Here is an 18,473-nt window from a genome sequence, read left to right as displayed (position 1 = left end):
ATATACCAAGTCAGAAAACAACTTGATTTAAATGATAGTAATAATTTAATATAGCAATGGTAATAATTAGGGCTGTCAAAGATAACATGATAATAACACGTTAACGCAAATTTGTTTTAACGCCACTAATTTCTTCAATGCATTAACGCAACTTGCGATTTTTCGGTTGTAGCGAGCTCAGTTTTAAAGCTGAAGTGAAGATCCTGGTATCATATGAAACCTAATGAATCCATTGGTACCAACCATGTCTAGCTTGTTGCGAAGGAGAATAAATAACAAACTTACACAAAAGTTTGGCGAGGAATATCTGGCATGGCCATTTGAAAAAAGGGGTCCCTTGACCTCTGACCTCAAGATATGTGAATGAAAATGGGTTCTATGGGTACCCACGAGTCTCCCCTTTACAGACATGCCCACTTTATGATAATCACATGCAGTTTTGGGGCAAGTCATAGTCAAGTCAGCACACTGACACACTGACAGCTGTTGTTGCCTGTTGGGCTGCAGTTTGCCATGTTATGATTTGAACATATTTTTTATGCTAAATACAGTACCTGTGAGGGTTTCTGGACAATATCTGTCATTGTTTTGTGTTATTAATTGATTTCCAATAATAAATATATACATAAATTTGCATAAAGCAAGCATATTTGTCCACTCACATGTTGATAAGAGTATTAAATACTTGACAAATCTTCCTGTAAGGTACATTTTAAACAGATAAAAAATGTGGATTAATTTGCGATTAATGGCGATTAACTATGGACAATCATGCTATTAATTGTGATTAAATATTTTAATTGATTGACAGCCCTAGTGATAATACAAAGTTCACCGTAGAAAAAGAAGAAGTTCTGATACCATTAAGTAGTTGTCATACGGTCTCAGTAATTAGACGAATGCTATTAATTCATCTCCGTGATTCTTAAAGCCAGTCACTCTCATTTTATTTACAAAATGCACAGGCGCTGCTTTTCTCTTTTGGCCCAAAACTGAATTCTTTTAAATGTCAAGTGTCTTCTAACATGTCAGTGAAGGTTAGTCCTCTGAGACCACACTGTGCTGACTGTGGGGCTCAGTAAAAGACTTCATTAGTCTACATGGGAGCTGGAAACATTAGCTACTTCCCTGGGACATTCTAATGATAGGTTACTGGCTTCATGCATATTGGCAATGAAGGAAGAAGTGGTTTGTCATGGATATGTATCGAATACAAACAGCATGTCAACTCCCATCTCTTTGGAGTTTGGTTGGTTATATGTAATGAAAGCTAAACTTTGCATGTGATGTTCATTTGCTTGGTATTCGTTTCTAAAATCCGTACAAAAATCAGTGGTGTGATAATACAAAACTGACTTTTTGTTGCTTTTTTGCATGCATATAATTTGGCAATTATGGATCTTGACATTTAAAGAAAATGGTTCTTTTTCAAACTAAAGACATTGGAGAGGTGTGTGTTTTTGTGCATGGGTGCGTGCGTACGGCTACACCTATGCATGCATGCACATGTGTGTGTGTGTGTGTGTGTGTGTGTGTATATAAATCAGCTCTCACCTCCTCCATCACTTCCAGTGGTTTATGGGAGCCCAGCGGAGCGCCACATCAGCCTCCCCTTTGATGGTGACACACGTGATTCATGGCTTTTCGAGACCGTTTGTTTTCATTACGCCTCCTCGTCAGCTCGCCGTAGCTGCATCACGGCTTCGTGCAACGCAAGCAAATTTGGGCCAGAATGAGAGGAAAGAATTTCAAGAGGAGAGGTTTTTTTTGGCACAAGAAGAAACAAAGGGGCTTGGTTTTTGGTATAAAGAGGAGAAACTCAAGTCAGGACGACGGCTGCCCCGCGGCTACTTTTTCCACCGTCGCTTGTGTTCAGAGGTGGTCAGGGATTCATGACATGTCAGTCTCAGAGGAAAAGGAGTTGAAAGGGTACGGAAAAGTCAAATGTCCAATCTCTCTTGAAGCATCCCAGTTCTGACTTTACTCGAATCCCTCCTCTGCATTCTCTACTTCTTGCTCTTTTAAATATTATACAAAAGTTTATAGTCCAAGGCAGAAATAGTTCAATAAAAATATGAAGTTCAAATATGGCTCAAAGTATGCATACCTAATGACGATGACGATAGTAATGATGATGATGATACTGATGGCAGTTATGGTGATAAATTCAAGGGTGATGATGAGGATGAAACCAGAGGTCAAGCTTCAAGAAAGTCGATGCTGTCATGTGGAGGCAACATTTAAGAACTAGTCATCCTTGACCATCAGGTTGTTGAATTGAATGAATGTTGAATGATGTTCCAGATGTTTTTATCTGTTACCTGTCCTGTCCTCCAATGTGATCTATGTAAACAGAGTACAAATGTCGTAAAAAAAAAAAATAGCAATCTTAAACTGAGCACAATGTCCCTGTTATGATTCTTTTCTTGAACACTAGCATTGACACACTTGATCAGTAACAGCTGCTTTTGGCAAGCAAATAACAATAACAATCAATCTGATATGTAGCTTGACAGCAATGAAAACTTTATGTAGGGATAGTGGCTTAAAAATCAGCTCTGTCCAAATGCTCATGATCATCATTGAGGCAAAGCGATGATCTAAGTAGAGGTGTTAAAAAGTCCGCTGGTGAGCAGAAACAGTTCAGACGTCTCCTCAGCACCTCTGTGTCAAGTAAGAATATTTCCCCGTCATGTGGAATTCGTCATACCTTATAGGGCAACAGTCAAAAGACGAACCTTGACTTTCAGGCCGGGCTAGTGACCAGCAGACATGGTCGACCAGGCCCCCTCCATCCTCCACACAGAGAAGGCGTAGCTCAGTCTCTCGTGGGCCAGGTAGTTACATCCAGCCAGCTTAGCGTCCATCTCGTCATTCTCCAGAACCTGGTACAGAAAGTCAATGTAGCGTGACGCCAATTTAAGGGTCTGGATCTTGCTCAGTTTGTCAGAGGGGAGCGTTGGGATTATCTTACGCAACGAGGAGAAGGCGTCGTTCAGAGATTGCGTCCGCTGGCGCTCCCGGATGTTGGCGATCACCCGCTGGCCGTGCGGGTCCTCGAGGGATTCGAGATCTCCAGGACTGGGACCGGAGCCGGGAGAAAGGGACGGGCCTGAGGAAGGCGGCCGATGTTGAGGGCTCCTCTTGAGTCTTTTGGGTTCAGTCAGGGTGTAGATCTGTATGTCCTCCACTGGCTTCACCTTGCCATCGTGTGCCGATGTAGTCGGAGTAACCGTCGTAACGTGATCCTCCGTCTGCCGTTTACGCCCGGTGACCCCCGGTGTCGCTACGACAACAGGACAGGCGTTAGAAGGTGGTCTTCCCATGTTCTCCTCGCTGGAAACCACCCCTCCCTCAGGGTGGTCATCATTAGACTGCTCCTCCTCTCTCATGCTTGGCCACGTTTTTTCTCCTGTCTTCTCTCTCCTTGATGTGACTCTCTATCCTTCACTCCTTCTCTGAATATCTCCAGCGCTTCTCTCTCCTTCGAAATACCTCTCCGCTCCCCCTCTGCGTCTCTCACACAGTTTTCCTCTCCCGTTCTGTTTCGTCTTCAGGAACTCCCTCTGTTACGTTGTGTGTTTCTCCGGCCTTCTGCTATGTTGTTCTTCTCCTGCAACAGTTATCAGCTTTCTACTTTGTCACATCCGAACGCGCCAAGCCAAAATGGGTGAGTAATCAGCACTTTGGATCGCCACAGTGCTTCTTCTTCTTCCACACATGTGGAAACCTGCCAGCGATCTCTTCGCAGTCTCTGTGAGTGTAAGCTGCATCAGCGAACCAGACTGTTCTCATGTCCTGCTCCTGTAGCTGCATGTGAGACAACAGCAACCTGAATCTGACTTTTTAAAGGGAGGGAACCATGAAACTTCAAGCTGCCCACCCATCCTACCCACTGATTGGTCCGGAGGACTTTTTTTGGACGGCTTTGCTTAAGACAACAGGAAGAATGAATCCGAAGCGATTGGTTCGATCAAAGAGACGAGGCGGAGACAAAGGTGTGCCGTACAGCCAACCAAAGTGAACCGTTGTGACGTTTGCTTCTTGTCATAGAAGTTGCCCAAGTTTATAGGTTCCAGATTTCCTCCGAAGCAAGTCGCTACCATCCCCCCCTCTCGCTGCCTGGCTCTCTGTCCCCCCTGCTTCCACTCTCCACAACTCAGCACCATCATTTCCAATATAGTTCAGAGGAAAGAAACAAAAACTGTAAAAGAAAGCTCCAGAAATGTTGTTGTTTCTGGTTTGAAAGCCACATAGTACTTCTGTCTTCTGCTTCATAAATAGTGAAATGTGATGACTCTTTAACACATAACATTCCAGGCAGATGGAGTAATGGTTAGGTAATAATTCTTTCATTGTTCATTTTCTGTTTCTGTAGTTTGAAAAAAAAGACATTGTTGCAGTAGTGGCAGGTCTGCCATCATTAGACATTACGGAGGAATAGAAATGACTGTATACAATACTTTTATAAATGTAAATAAAAATCAATACCACATTTCTTTTACCATTAAATAAACTATGGCCTCCAATCAGACGTCATCATGAGGCAAATAACCATCTATTTAATAAATTATATAAATTAGAGCTGTCAAAGTTAACACGATAATAACGCGTTAACGCAAATTGGTTTTGACGCCACTAATTTCTTTTAACGCTTAGGTTGTAGTGGGCTTTTGAAGCTAGAGTGAAGATACTGGCATCATATGAAACTAAAAAACCAAACCATGTCATACTATCTTGTCGCGAAGGAGGCTAAATAATGCTCCAACCTTGTGCTAGATCTTGGTGAGGAAAAACTGGCATGGCCATTTTCAAAGGGGTCCCTTGACCTCTGACCTCCAGATATGTGAATGAAAATGAATTCTATGGGTACCCACAAGTCTCCCCTTTACAAACATGCCCACTTTATGATAATCACATGCAGTTTGGGGCAAGTCATAGTCAAGTCAGCACACTGACACACTGACAGCTGTTGTTGCCTGTTGGGCTGCAGTTTGCCATGTTATGATTTGAGCATATTTTTTATGCTAAATGCAGTACCTGTGAGGGATTCTGGACAATATCTGTCATTGTTTTGTGTTGTTACTTGATTTCCAGTAATAAATATAATACATATATTTGCATAAAGCAGCATATTTTCCCTCTCCCATGTTGATAAGAGTATGAAATACTTGACAAATCTCCCTTTAAGGTACATTTTTAAACAGATAAAAAATGTGAGATTCATTTGCAATTAATCGTGATTAACTATTGATAATCATGCGATTAATCACGATTAAATATTTTAATCGATTGACAGCCCTAATATAAATATTTTAAAAATAATGCTTAATATATTTCACCTCTTATTAAGAGAGGAAGAGACAGTGGGTTTTATTTCACTGCCAGTCACTTGGCTGTTGTTTCTCAGCACAAACCTGGAGGGAGGAAAGAGCTGGCATCCAGTCAGCACTGCAGCCCTGATGTCTAATCACAGCATTAAGGAAAGAATTAGCTGTGTGGATCGGAGGGGAGGCCTGTGGGACAATTTGTTACTTTCATCCAATGAGCTACATCTAGAACAAGCCTCTGTCCAGGTCCAATGTGGACTTTGCTCTCCTGAAATCTGGGTGAGCCTCCAGCATGGCCCACAGCCAAAAACCGAAAAGAGAAGAGTCTATTGTTTTGTACTGAAAACACTTGAGTCCAAATGGTTTTGTACAGGCACGGTTAGGACACAGAACTGGAAAGTCTCTCCGCTGAGTCATCTCAAAGATGGCTCAATACACAACAAGAAGAGAAACCTCTATTGTCTGACCACAGATGATACCATTTCTCTTGTGCACACACCACTGCTCACCACGACCGTGTATGTTTTTGTTGCCACAACAATAGTTGTGTGTGTAATATGTACAGCTCCATGTCCTCATGAGCCCCATTTTAGGCTCCCATGATCCGGTCTTATCTTCTTCTTCATCATCTCCTTCTTCTATACTTGTGCAAATCAAATGGAACAAGCCTCAACACAGTGTCCTGATATGACTATAACACACTGGAGGTTATAGGTCTGGAGGATGTTACAGAGAGAGGGGATGTTAGTGGCATCATCAATGTGTGCAAAAACGTAAAATGTCACAGAATGATGCATGTTTTTGGGATACAGTGTGAAATATAGTACACACAGCATTTTTAGCTTTATAAAATGTTTAACTATGTATGGAGCTGTAATGTATGCAAAAACATTCAGACAACATACAGGTTTACAACATCTATCAATCAGCACTCATGAACCTTTTTTCCTCTGTCTATCTACACAGTACCCATTTATCATATATTAGACTACATTGTGCTATTTAATATGATAATATAGGCAACATTTACAAAAGGATTAGACACTTCTGAAGACTGAAAAGAAGAAAGATTTGCTTCATATAGTAGACCTACTAAAGTTTTTCAGCAGGGCATGTGGCAACTGTTGGATAATGTCAGAGCTTGTCCAAATGTAATAAAATTAGTTTATATTTAATTTAGTTTGCTATTTGCTTGATAATGTAATGAACTGGGACTGGGTTTGGTACTTTATAACAGATGGAACAGGTGACAGATGGATCTTTTTGCTGGTTTATTTGGAAAGATAAAACGTTAAAAAGGTAAAGTTACAAATAGAACTTGTGCAAACACACTTTAAAAACAGATGTGCGTGTAACCCACCCAAAATCTTCATCAACATTATCATCATAATCATAATTATCATAATGTGACATGTAGTTTAATTTTACAAGCTCACTTGAATTTAAGTTTGGAAGAAAAGTGTTGAATTGATTTATGAGTTTTCTATTTCACTGCCTAATCAGACACAGATAGACCAGGCTAAGCCACTTTGTTTTGCTTGAGTCATTTGTTTTCAACATTTTGCAGCAGTTGTCAAACGCTTGGTGGTAATGACCTCTAGGTGGCAGCTTGGCTGCGCGATGTGTTTTCTTTTCGTTGCATGCTGTAGAGGGAGAAGACGAGAAGCTAGCTCTCTGTAAGAGAAGGAACATAAGATCCAGACCTGGGGATATTACAACGTGGTGTCTGAAAACTTTATTCTGTTGAAATAGGTAAGCTCATATTTCTTGTTTAACTGTCATTTTTTTTAGTTTAGAACTAAATGTTACCGTACAATAGTAGTGAATACAAACGTTCAGATTAGCCGCACCGCTCGTCTTGGAGATAGTGTGTGTGTGTGTGTGCTGTCTTTTAATGTATGACATTTATGCTAACTGTTGTTGCATACTATTAGTTACGATTTTATAAAGTCATGAGGCCAGTGTTTAATGATTTTACCGTGGTTAAGTTTGACTTTTAGCTAACATGTATGAAGGTGTAATGTGTTTGAGTCTAGCCTGTTTGTAGCTAAGAGCTGCGCAGTGTGTTTTTTTCTTTTCGATGCATGCTGTAGACCAGGGGTGCCCACACTTTTTCAGCATGCGAGCTACTTATAAAATGACCAAGTCAAAATGATCTACCTACTATAAAAATGCAAAACATATATTTATTTATAAATATATTGAGTATTCTTTATATGTACAATATATGTTGGTGTACCTTGCATAACTGCATGAACCCATATTGTACAATATAACTCTGTAAATTTTTTGTCATTACCTTACTCTGATGACTTGCACTGAATGGAATCAGCTAGGGATGCATAGTCCGGACAGTAGCTGCTGATAGCCAGCCTCAAGCACACTTCCAAATGATCATCAGTCAAGGTGGAACGGTATTTGGACTTAATAATCTTCATGTGGGAAAAGGCTGACTCGCATAAATAAGTGGAGCCGAATAATGCAGTCAAGGAGGTAGCACATTTCCTCATGTTGGGGTACTTTTCCTCTGTGAGTAAGTTCCAGAACTGTCCATGAGCCCTGGATTTAAGCTGAATGTCAGCTTGTAGTGTCAAAATCTCATCCTCCACTCCAGATGAGTTCAGGTGAAACAGTGTTGCAATTTTTGATGCGAGTGAATCAACCTCAGCATCTTCCCGAAAAGGGTAGCACATGAATGTAGCGACTGGCTCCAGTAAAACAAAATCTTGAAAGCGTCTGTCAAACTCTGACAGACAGTTCTCAATCTGCTCTGTGTAGCGTGTACTGTCAAGTTGCACACCCGCTTTGCCTTGCGTCTCCAGCTCTGACGCGAGGTTCTGGAAGTTTGCCAAATCATGGCGCTGCATCTTTGAGGACAGATGTTGCATTTTCCGTTTGAAAGCATTAACTGAGCTGATCATATTGATTATGATTTTGTCTTTTCCTTGCAGCTCTACATTAAGGTCATTTAACATGTTGGTCAGATCGGTTAAAAATGCTAAGTCTAGCAGCCACTGATCGTCATTTAGTTAGTTGTATTCTGCATGTTTAGCTACACGGAAAAACTCCTTAATCTCCGGACAGAGCTCTCGAAATCTTTGCAGGAATTTCCCTCGACTAAGCCATCTCACGTCAGTGTGTAGCAACAACTCAGAGTGGTCGCAGTCAGCCTTCTCCAGATGCGCACGGAATAGCCGTCTTTGAAGCGATCTGGCACGAATAGAACAGGCGATCTTTGTTGCCACATCCATTATCTCTTTCATGTTGAGCATTTTTGCGCATAACGCTTATATATTATGCAGTGGTAATTGAGGAAGTCTGGGAAAGCATCGTCCTCCCTGCACTTGGCAATAAATCCATTTGAGCAGCCAACCATCGCGGGCGCTCCGTCCGTGGTGATGGACACCAATTTCCACACTGGGAGCTGGGTTTTCTCGATAAAGTTTTTGAAAGACTGAAAAATGTCCTCTCCTCGCGTGTGTTCTTTCATGGGCAGTACTGTTAACAGCTCCTCTTTTGCAGTCATATCGGGAAACACCATCCGAATAAAAATGCACAACTGGGCTGTGTCACTCACGTCTGTAGACTCGTCCAATTGCAGTGAGAAACACTCGCAGTCCGCGATATCCTTCCAAAGTTGCTGGGTCAAATCCTCGGCCATGGCTTCACTGCGCCGTGTAACTGTACTTCTTGATAGCTGGAGAGCTTTGATTGAAGATAATATTTCTGGTTTGTTTTTAAAGTCTCGGAACAACGAGTCAGCTGCTGCAACGAATGCCTCTTTTACCATCTCTCCGTCTTGGAAGGACTTCTTGTGCTTAACGATGAAGTGACTCACCCGGAATGATGCTTCGGTGGCTGCCTTCGCTTTTGTGGTCAGCTGTGAGAAAAATGACTGCTGTCCGGACAACTGGGATTTTAGTTCCTTCACCTTTCTCTTTCTCAGCTCGCTTTTCGGAGGGAAGTCAGTGTTGTAGTTTTTGTGAACAGTCCGAAAATGCCGCTCCACATTTCCCTTCTTCGGAATAGCAATGGTAGACTGGCAGATGAGGCAAACGCACTTCGAATATGACATTGTGAAAAAAAAGTCCTCCTCCCATTCCATATGGAAGTGGTAGGTTTTTGGCTTCTTACTTGGTCCAGCTCCCCCACTCATTTTTATACCCTTTCTTAAGTTTAGAAGAAATAAATTGGAGGCTAACTAGGCAACTCGGTAGCTTGCTAGAGTTTTGCCGCACTTGGCGCGCTTGTATGCGCATGCGTGGTGACCCATGTGTCAGAAAAGATCAGATGTCAGACTGGCTGCCCTGTATGTCAATCAAGTGACAAATTTCATAGTGAGGATGGATGATAGGCTGACGTCTATTTTTTTAATGCCATGCGATCTACCCACACTACCTTTGCGATCGACCGGTAGATCGCGATCAACGTATTGGGCACCCCTGCTCTACAGCATGCATCGAAAAGTTACACAATCAACCCTGGTTCAACCCTGGTTGAGTCCTCGGTGTGAAAGGGGTAAGACAGGAGCACCTACACCAAAGCAAAGCAATTCAGTGCTGTGGACGGGGACGGCATAACAAAAAGCATTTTAGCCATCTAAAAGGTAGGCTCACCTAAAAAAACTATCCGTTTAAGTGTACGCTATATTTAGAATATTTTCAACGCTTTATCTTGCCATCAGACAGCCCTTTCTGACGAGGATCTGAACTGAAAGTGAAACTTATGTTTCACTTTCAGTTCAGTTCAGTGTCAAAATATTCTAAATTTACTATCCCTTTAATGTTTAGATATTGTAAAACTTATGAAATGAGCAATAACTAACTGAAGCTTTGTCAGGACATGGTAGCAGTTAAGATGATCATCCAGTTATTCAGTTCCAGAGTATGAACAGTGTGCTCTTTATCACATCCTCTGTTCATGAAGATACCAGCTGCTAGAAATTTTCCTCATGTTGTCCTTCTTGGCGCCATGGTTCAGTGGTTAACATTGCTGGATGTATAACATCTGTTGCCCTAGCCTTGCATAGCTTGCACAGCAAAGAAAAGAGCAACTGAATTTAATCTCTACCTTTCTAAGGTTGGCATAGACAGCGCTATGTGGCAGAGTAACGTATATGTATCGAGAAGTATTCTCGATAGGGTTTCCTCTCACCCTAGGTATTAGAAACACAGTCCTCCTGAGTGACCACGGTACTGGTATTAACTGCAACTAATGAGTGTGGCGCTGGGGCTGCCCATTGCTTCCAAAGAGTTGCCAGCAGTTGTGCCAAGAAATGTATCAATGCACCAGCAAAGGCCAGGAGTAAGGCCGCTAGCTGATTGTAAATATGGATGTAAAGAATGCAGGATTTTATGTACTTTAAATGTCCAGTGTGTAGGATCTGGTGGTATCTAACGGTGAGGTGAGGAGACTGCAACCAACTGAAGGCTCTCCCGTGTGCCAAGCGTCTTGGAGAACTACAGTGGACGACTTGAAAACACGGATGGCCCTTTCTAGAGCCAGTTGTTGTAAGAATAGCGTCGGTAATCTGGAGCAGAGTCAGTGCGTAGAGTGTGTGTGTACGCGGGAAGTGAGTGAAGAAGCAAGAGAGAGAGAGAGCGGCGGCGTCAGGAGCGAGTAACGTTATCGACGTTAACAGTGTTTGGTTTGTCCATTCTGGGCTACTAACATGGCTGTGCAACTTGGCGGACTCAATGGAGGGGATGAGCTCCCTATGTAGATATAAACGGCTCATTCTAAGCTAACGAAAACACAATGATTCTTATTATCAGGTGATTATACACAAAAAAAACATACTTATGAATATTATATTCCATTTCTGCCAATAGAGCCTCCTAATTGTTACACACTGGTCCTTTTAAAATGCGGCTGAGCAGGTCTTTTACGAGGAGGAAAATGCATTCAACACATACTGTAGGTAGGCCTCAAGGATACACGCGTTTTGGTGAGAATACTGAATGTAGACATAACTTTATTTGTGTCCAAGAACTACACAGGGTACCACAGGGTGGCGGAATAAACTAAAAACATTGGATCTACCATATTAGCGGCTTAAACAATTTAGAAAAACTTGAAGATAATATGTGAGTAACAGTTGCTCAAACTTTATATGACAAGGCATGTGGTCACACAATGATCAAATTAATATAAACACAATCAGTCTGCTGTTGAATGACTAGAAATATTTACATCACAAAGCCCGAGTAACAATCCTGCTCTCATGCAATGATTTTAGAAGTTGTGTAAATTTGTGCCCATAAATATTCATTGATTTCTTTTCATCTTCTTCTGTTTAACCATCATCAGACCGTGCGTCCTCTCTGTGGGCGATGGGACACCTGTGATGGATCACAACTATTTACATATCACAGCTCCCTTGAAACTGTGCCTTGCTTGCTAAAAATAAATACCTCCGAGCTACAGGAGTTAGTGATGGAAAATGGATATCAGGTCTTGATATAAACACACATATATTGGGGCAGGGAAGAGGGGGGAGGGGTTGGGCAACGCTCACAATGCTTCGTCTTGTCTGGGAAGGCCCCCCCGGAGGCTGACTGCGTTTGGAAAAAGGGGAAAGAACACCGGACCCCGTCTGTTTGAACTGCATGCTCAAATGAGGTTTTAGCATAAATATTTCCACCAAGAGAAATGGGAGAATGTTATCACATGTGGAGCTTATATATACACACACACACATGGCACACACACATGTTTGAAAATTCATGGGTTTACACTGTGGCAGGCATTTACACAGACACACAAATAAAGATGATCCACTATATAAACAAGTCCGTTAAAGCAGCAGCCTACCCGCTGCTGCTTTAACTGACTTGTTTATATAGTGGAGTGAATTGAAGCAAATATGATTTAAAAACTAGAAATTGAAGATATCCACAATAACTTACTAGTAGAAATTGTATTTCAAGATATCTACAACATTAATTGTACGAGTCAAAACATACTTCCCTAAAATAAGAGTACCAAAACCGCCCAGTTTTGGGACAGGTCAGTTAACTACATTTTTCATAAAGTCTTTTACTCCTATGGTCCTTTATAATAGTAATATTAACTGTAATATTATTATTATTATTATTATTATTATTATTAATAATAATAATAATAATAATAATAATAATAATAATAATTATTATTATTATTATTATTATTATTATTCTACTACTACTACTACGACTAATAATAATAATAATAATAGCAAGACAGCCTCACTGAAGTATCATTATTTAATGTATTTATTTATTTTTGCTTGATTCACAGAGGAAATTGCTGTGATACTTTGGCATTAAATATGCTTAATGTGCTGTATGTTTTATGTTTTTTATGATATATTAAAGAAACCTACACTGTTATAATCATTTTTATTGTAGGATGTTGTATGAATGGATGATGCACAGTGTTGTAGCAGTTGTGCTGTAATTGTATGTGTAACTCTTCAGGGATAACAACATCGGGGACTGTGGGTTGGAGATGTTATTCTCTGTTGACAAAGAGATCCTGGGGGAAATCTCCACCCATGAGCTGAAACCAGGAGGAGGAGACATCCAGGACACTGAGGAGAACAAGGAGGAGTACATCAGGTAAATTATTCCTATGATTCAGTCATTTTCATTCAGCCTTTTTAATTCGTATATAATAATTCAAAGTAGATTATGTGTCAGATTGGTTTTACTCCTTGGGCTATAATGTAGTTTTTCTGAAAATGAAGCACATAATGTCACTGTTCTTAGTGTTTCTGAGTATTTGATGAAGTAGAGTGTAATATGTGAGTGTATTGCCTCTGTCTCCCCCTGCAGGCTGGAAGCAGAGTGGAGGATGTCCAGAGGAGTGGAAAGTCGGTGTGTATTTGCAGCAGTCATATTTGTTTACTTTTTACTGTAACTCTGACAAATTCAAGAACATATACGTAGCAACTTTTTTGGACTGTGCTAAAAGTAGACTTTGATTTGCATTTGTGGGCCCATCACACATAAGCAATTACTGGTTTTCTCCTTTTCGTGTATACGTTTAATATGTCTGTTCATTATTGGTATATATAAAAAAAAAACAAAGATAAAAGAAATCCCTCAACCCAGTGTTGTAGTCAAGACCACCTAATCCATATATATATATATATATATATATATATAATTAATTTAAATATATATATATATATAATTTAATGCTATCCCTGCAGTTGTGGTCTTGAAGTATTGAAATAAAATCCAGAGAACACTTTGTCTCAGCAGCAAAACTACGCTTCCGCCATTTTGGACTGAAAGCGACGCCAGTTAAACGTCCGCCTAAACAGTGGCCTACAAAAGTAAAATCAAATTAATTCTATTCTATTGTCATAATTTTAATGTCTCTACTGAAATGACCTGTGTTGAACAATAAAATATTATAAATATGCATACCTATTTACTTACTTCTTTATTTATTAAACTTTTTTCCCGGTTGCTTACTAGAGGAGCATAAATTGAGCGATGGACATAAATAGAAGTTAGAAAAATCCAGCACACAGATTTTGAGAGCAATCTCAAACTTTTTCATATCAAGGACCTTCAAAATAGATGAACTATAGACCACAGACCATGGATGTATAAGAGGTTGGGTCCTGTGCTTTTGCCCTGCGTTTTAGTAAATAGCCTATAACTAAATTAATTCTGATTATGTCCTGCTACTAGCACTACTGGCCAATAGCCGGTTTGGGAACAGAGGCGTTAATACATCCACCACGGTACAGGCCTACAGCATACAGCCCATGGGTATATCATAAGATAATAAAAGTAATGAATTACAGCCAATATATCCATTATTACAGCCACATACAGCTAGCAGGAAGCTGGCAGAACCGGATATGTCATATGAGCGTGCAGGGCGGTGCAGTCCCGTGGGTCTGATGCACGTTCATTATGCCGAGGAAAATAACTCTGGATTCAACAATTAGTGAATTTTACATTTAGTACATAGTGATTTAAATGAGAGCTATTCAAAGATGCAGTGGGTAAATATGATTAATAAATTATTTTTATAAAATAATATATATGTTAAGCTGTAAAATTAGAAATTTTGTGACCCGGCAGCCATGTTGAGATCTGCTGAGGAAACACCAAGCACCGCCCACCAGTCGGAGCTCAGACAATAGTAACGCTCTCTCTCTCTGAAATAACCTGTGATTGGTCAAAGTTTTCTGTCACGGGCTAGATTTTTTTTTTTAAACCTGAAAACAGAGCCAAGAGGAGGTGCAGAAGTCTAGTTTTCTCTCAGAGCAATTGAATTACAATATGCTGAAGGTTATTATGGAATTTTTGCCCAATGATGCTGTAAAAAATGTTGCCTACTGAAGCTTTAAGTGTTCGTAAAATATTCTCTGATTTACAAACGTCTCTTTATATATATATATGTGTGTGTGTGTGTGTGTGTGTGTGTGTGTGTGTGTGTTTGTGTTGATGACATAGGTAACATTCTAGAATCCTTGACGTTAGAAGTCTTGCAGCGTTCTGAGGTTCTGAGTATCATAAGGAGAGCACACAGACCAGAAGACACCTCAATAGTGCACAGGACAGCAACAGGTAGAGTACACAACTGGATTTTGCTTTCCAACAGATGTTTTTGCCGGATGAATTTTCAGCTGCTTTGAAATTGGACAGAAGGAGATAGCAGGTAACCCGAAATGACTCGTCAGGATCTCAGTAAGGTAGGGAAATCTCCACTTAAAGGTTTTCACCAAGCTAACTTACATGGCGTGAGTTTCCGGTACTATCCCCGCTGGTGAGTAGGCTAACCTGCCCTATAGTTAAATCATTTTTGTCAACTTACGTGTTGGGTGAAAACCTTTTAATGTTACCAACTTAACGGTCGAAACTAGCTTCAGCTTTTGTTGAACAAGCTTTAAGAAGGATGTTTATGCGTAGTAAAATGGTGGTAGGATTAGTTTATCTACAGAGCTAAGGTAGCTTGTTAGTTTTTTACACGCTGCACACAAATCATGATCTTGTTCTCACAAGTTGCGTGCTAAAAATATAATATTTCATATGGTGTCTTCAAATGAAACTCGTGAGCTGGTGTTTACAACATGGGAAAATCGTGTACATGATATGTTTGGCGTTCAAGTGGTTAAATTGTGAGAATAGCGGCTAAGCAACGGCAATATTAACGTTACTGTCGCTGACGAGAAGCCACAGAGGCTAACGATTTAGCAAGCTAGCAATTGGGTAACATAATACAGTAAATGCAAAGGCATAGTGACAGAGGAAAAGACGCTACTGCAGCGCCATCTAGCGGCTGTTCTCAAAAAACACCAGAGTTTCATTTCGTTGCTTCTTTACTCTTTGAGGAGGGTGAAAAGAGGACATGTCTCGCATCATAGCATTGAGTACAAAACATGCGCCGTAAAATCTGGTCTGCACGCGCTGAAATTAAGCGCGCGCGTGCGTGCACGGGTATGTGTGTGCGTGCACCTGTGTCTAGAATTGATGACATAGGCAACATTCTAGAATCCCTGACATTAGAAGTCTTGCAGGGTTCTGAGGTTCTGAGTGTCATAAGGAGAGCACACAGACCAGAAGACACCTCAATAGTTCAAAGGACAGAAACAGCTAGAGGACACAACTGGGTTTTGCTTTCAAACTGACGTTTTTTGCAGAATGAATTTTCAGCTGCTTTGAAATTGGACAGAAGGAGATAGCAGGTAACCCGAAATGACTCGTCAGGATCTCAGTAAGGTAGGGAAATCTCCACATGAAGGTGTTCACCAAGCTAACTTACATGGCGTGAGTTTCCGGTACTATCCCCGCTGGTGAGTAGGCTAACCTGCCCTATAGTAAACTTAATTTTTGTAAACTTACGTGTTGGGTGAAAACCTTTTAATGTTACCAACTTAACGGTCAAAACTAGCTTCAGCTTTTGTTGAACAAGCTTTAAGAAAGATGTTTATGCGTAGTAAAATGGTGGTAAGATTAGTTTATCTACAGAGCTAAGCAAGCATGTTAGCTTTTTACACTGTGCACACAAATTATGATCTTGTTCTCACAAGTTGCGTGCTAAACATATAATGTTTCATATGGTGTCTTCAAATGACACTTGTGAGCTGGTGTTTACAACATGGGAAGTCGTGTACACGATGTATGCTTGGCGTTCAAGTGGTTAAGTTGTGAGAATAGCTGCTAAGCAACGGCAATATTAACGTTACTGTCGCTGACGAGAAGCCACAGAGACTAACAATTTAGCAAGCTAGCAATTGGGTAACATAATACAGTAAATGCAAAGGCATAGTGACAGAGGAAAAGACATCTAGCGGCTGTTCTCAAAAAACACCAGAGTTTCATTTCGTTGCTTCTTTACTCTTTGAGGAGGGTGAAAAGAGGACATGTCTCGCGTCATAGCATTGAGTACAACACATGCGGAGTAAAATCTGGTCTGCACGCGCTGAAATTGAGCCAATAGCAACGCACTACGGCAGTTCCAGTTACAGCGTAGGCCTATGTGACATATGGACTCATTCCTGTATCACTCTATTGTGTGTGTGTGTGTGTGTGTGTGTGTGTGCGTGCGTGTGCGTGTGCGTGCATCTTTGTGAGCGTTCGAACGTGTGTCTGGAATTGATGACATAGGTAACATTCTAGAATCCTTGACGTTAGAAGTCTTGCAGCGTTCTGAGGTTCTGAGTATCATAAGGAGAGCACACAGACCAGAAGACACCTCAATAGTGCACAGGACAGCAACAGGTAGAGTACACAACTGGATTTTGCTTTCCAACAGATGTTTTTGCCGGATGAATTTTCAGCTGCTTTGAAATTGGACAGAAGGAGATAGCAGGTAACCCGAAATGACTCGTCAGGATCTCAGTAAGGTAGGGAAATCTCCACTTAAAGGTTTTCACCAAGCTAACTTACATGGCGTGAGTTTCCGGTACTATCCCCGCTGGTGAGTAGGCTAACCTGCCCTATAGTTAAATCATTTTTGTCAACTTACGTGTTGGGTGAAAACCTTTTAATGTTACCAACTTAACGGTCGAAACTAGCTTCAGCTTTTGTTGAACAAGCTTTAAGAAGGATGTTTATGTGTAGTAAAATGGTGGTAGGATTAGTTTATCTACAGAGCTAAGCTAGCTTGTTAGTTTTTTACACGCTGCACACAAATCATGATCTTGTTCTCACAAGTTGCGTGCTAAAAATATAATATTTCATATGGTGTCTTCAAATGAAACTCGTGAGCTGGTGTTTACAACATGGGAAAATCGTGTACATGATATGTTTGGCGTTCAAGTGGTTAAATTGTGAGAATAGCGGCTAAGCAACGGCAATATTAACGTTACTGTCGCTGACGAGAAGCCACAGAGGCTAACAATTTAGCAAGCTAGCAATTGGGTAACATAATACAGTAAATGCAAAGGCATAGTGACAGAGGAAAAGACGCTACTGCAGCGCCATCTAGCGGCTGTTCTCAAAAAACACCAGAGTTTCATTTCGTTGCTTCTTTACTCTTTGAGGAGGGTGAAAAGAGGACATGTCTCGCATCATAGCATTGAGTACAAAACATGCGCCGTAAAATCTGGTCTGCACGCGCTGAAATTAAGCGCGCGCGTGCGTGCACGGGCATGTGTGTGCGTGCACCTGTGTCTAGAATTGATGACATAGGCAACATTCTAGAATCCCTGACATTAGAAGTCTTGCAGGGTTCTGAGGTTCTGAGTGTCATAAGGAGAGCACACAGACCAGAAGACACCTCAATAGTTCAAAGGACAGAAACAGCTAGAGGACACAACTGGGTTTTGCTTTCAAACTGACGTTTTTTGCAGAATGAATTTTCAGCTGCTTTGAAATTGGACAGAAGGAGATAGCAGGTAACCCGAAATGACTCGTCAGGATCTCAGTAAGGTAGGGAAATCTCCACATGAAGGTGTTCACCAAGCTAACTTACATGGCGTGAGTTTCCGGTACTATCCCCACTGGTGAGTAGGCTAACCTGCCCTATAGTAAACTTAATTTTTGTAAACTTACGTGTTGGGTGAAAACCTTTTAATGTTACCAACTTAACGGTCAAAACTAGCTTCAGCTTTTGTTGAACAAGCTTTAAGAAAGATGTTTATGCGTAGTAAAATGGTGGTAAGATTAGTTTATCTACAGAGCTAAGCAAGCATGT

At 40.8% G+C, this 18,473-nt stretch overlaps 1 protein-coding gene and 2 long non-coding RNA genes across 4 annotated transcripts; 1 reads left to right on the top strand and 2 right to left on the bottom strand.

The window, feature by feature from the left end:
• Positions 1-2,205: 2,205 nt before the first annotated feature.
• On the bottom strand, positions 2,206-3,527 carry LOC141772183 (protein twist-like). Of its 2 annotated transcripts, none has more exons than XM_074642886.1 (2): positions 2,739-3,527; positions 2,206-2,343 (listed from the first exon to the last, which is right to left on the bottom strand). In XM_074642886.1, exon 1 carries the CDS (start codon positions 3,390-3,392, stop codon positions 2,757-2,759), a length of 636 nt encoding a protein of 211 aa, XP_074498987.1. In that variant the 5' UTR covers positions 3,393-3,527; the 3' UTR covers positions 2,206-2,343; positions 2,739-2,756. The 2 variants fall into 2 exon arrangements, with proteins under 2 accessions (XP_074498987.1, XP_074498986.1); XM_074642885.1 differs by having other exon boundaries at positions 2,208-2,343; positions 2,711-3,527.
• A 6,254-nt stretch (positions 3,528-9,781) lies between these two features.
• LOC141772173 (uncharacterized) lies at positions 9,782-13,230 on the top strand. The gene is made up of 3 exons (XR_012594870.1): positions 9,782-9,936; positions 10,704-12,928; positions 13,145-13,230. It is a non-coding gene; the product is annotated as an uncharacterized LOC141772173 (long non-coding RNA).
• On the bottom strand, positions 12,693-14,646 carry LOC141772174 (uncharacterized). The gene is made up of 2 exons (XR_012594871.1): positions 13,757-14,646; positions 12,693-12,900 (listed from the first exon to the last, which is right to left on the bottom strand). It is a non-coding gene; the product is annotated as an uncharacterized LOC141772174 (long non-coding RNA).
• Positions 14,647-18,473: the final 3,827 nt, after the last annotated feature.

This window comes from Sebastes fasciatus, chromosome 8, assembly GCF_043250625.1.
Source record: "Sebastes fasciatus isolate fSebFas1 chromosome 8, fSebFas1.pri, whole genome shotgun sequence".
Classification (NCBI taxonomy): Eukaryota; Metazoa; Chordata; class Actinopteri; order Perciformes; family Sebastidae; genus Sebastes; species Sebastes fasciatus.
This window is presented reverse-complemented; position numbering and strand designations above follow the sequence as displayed.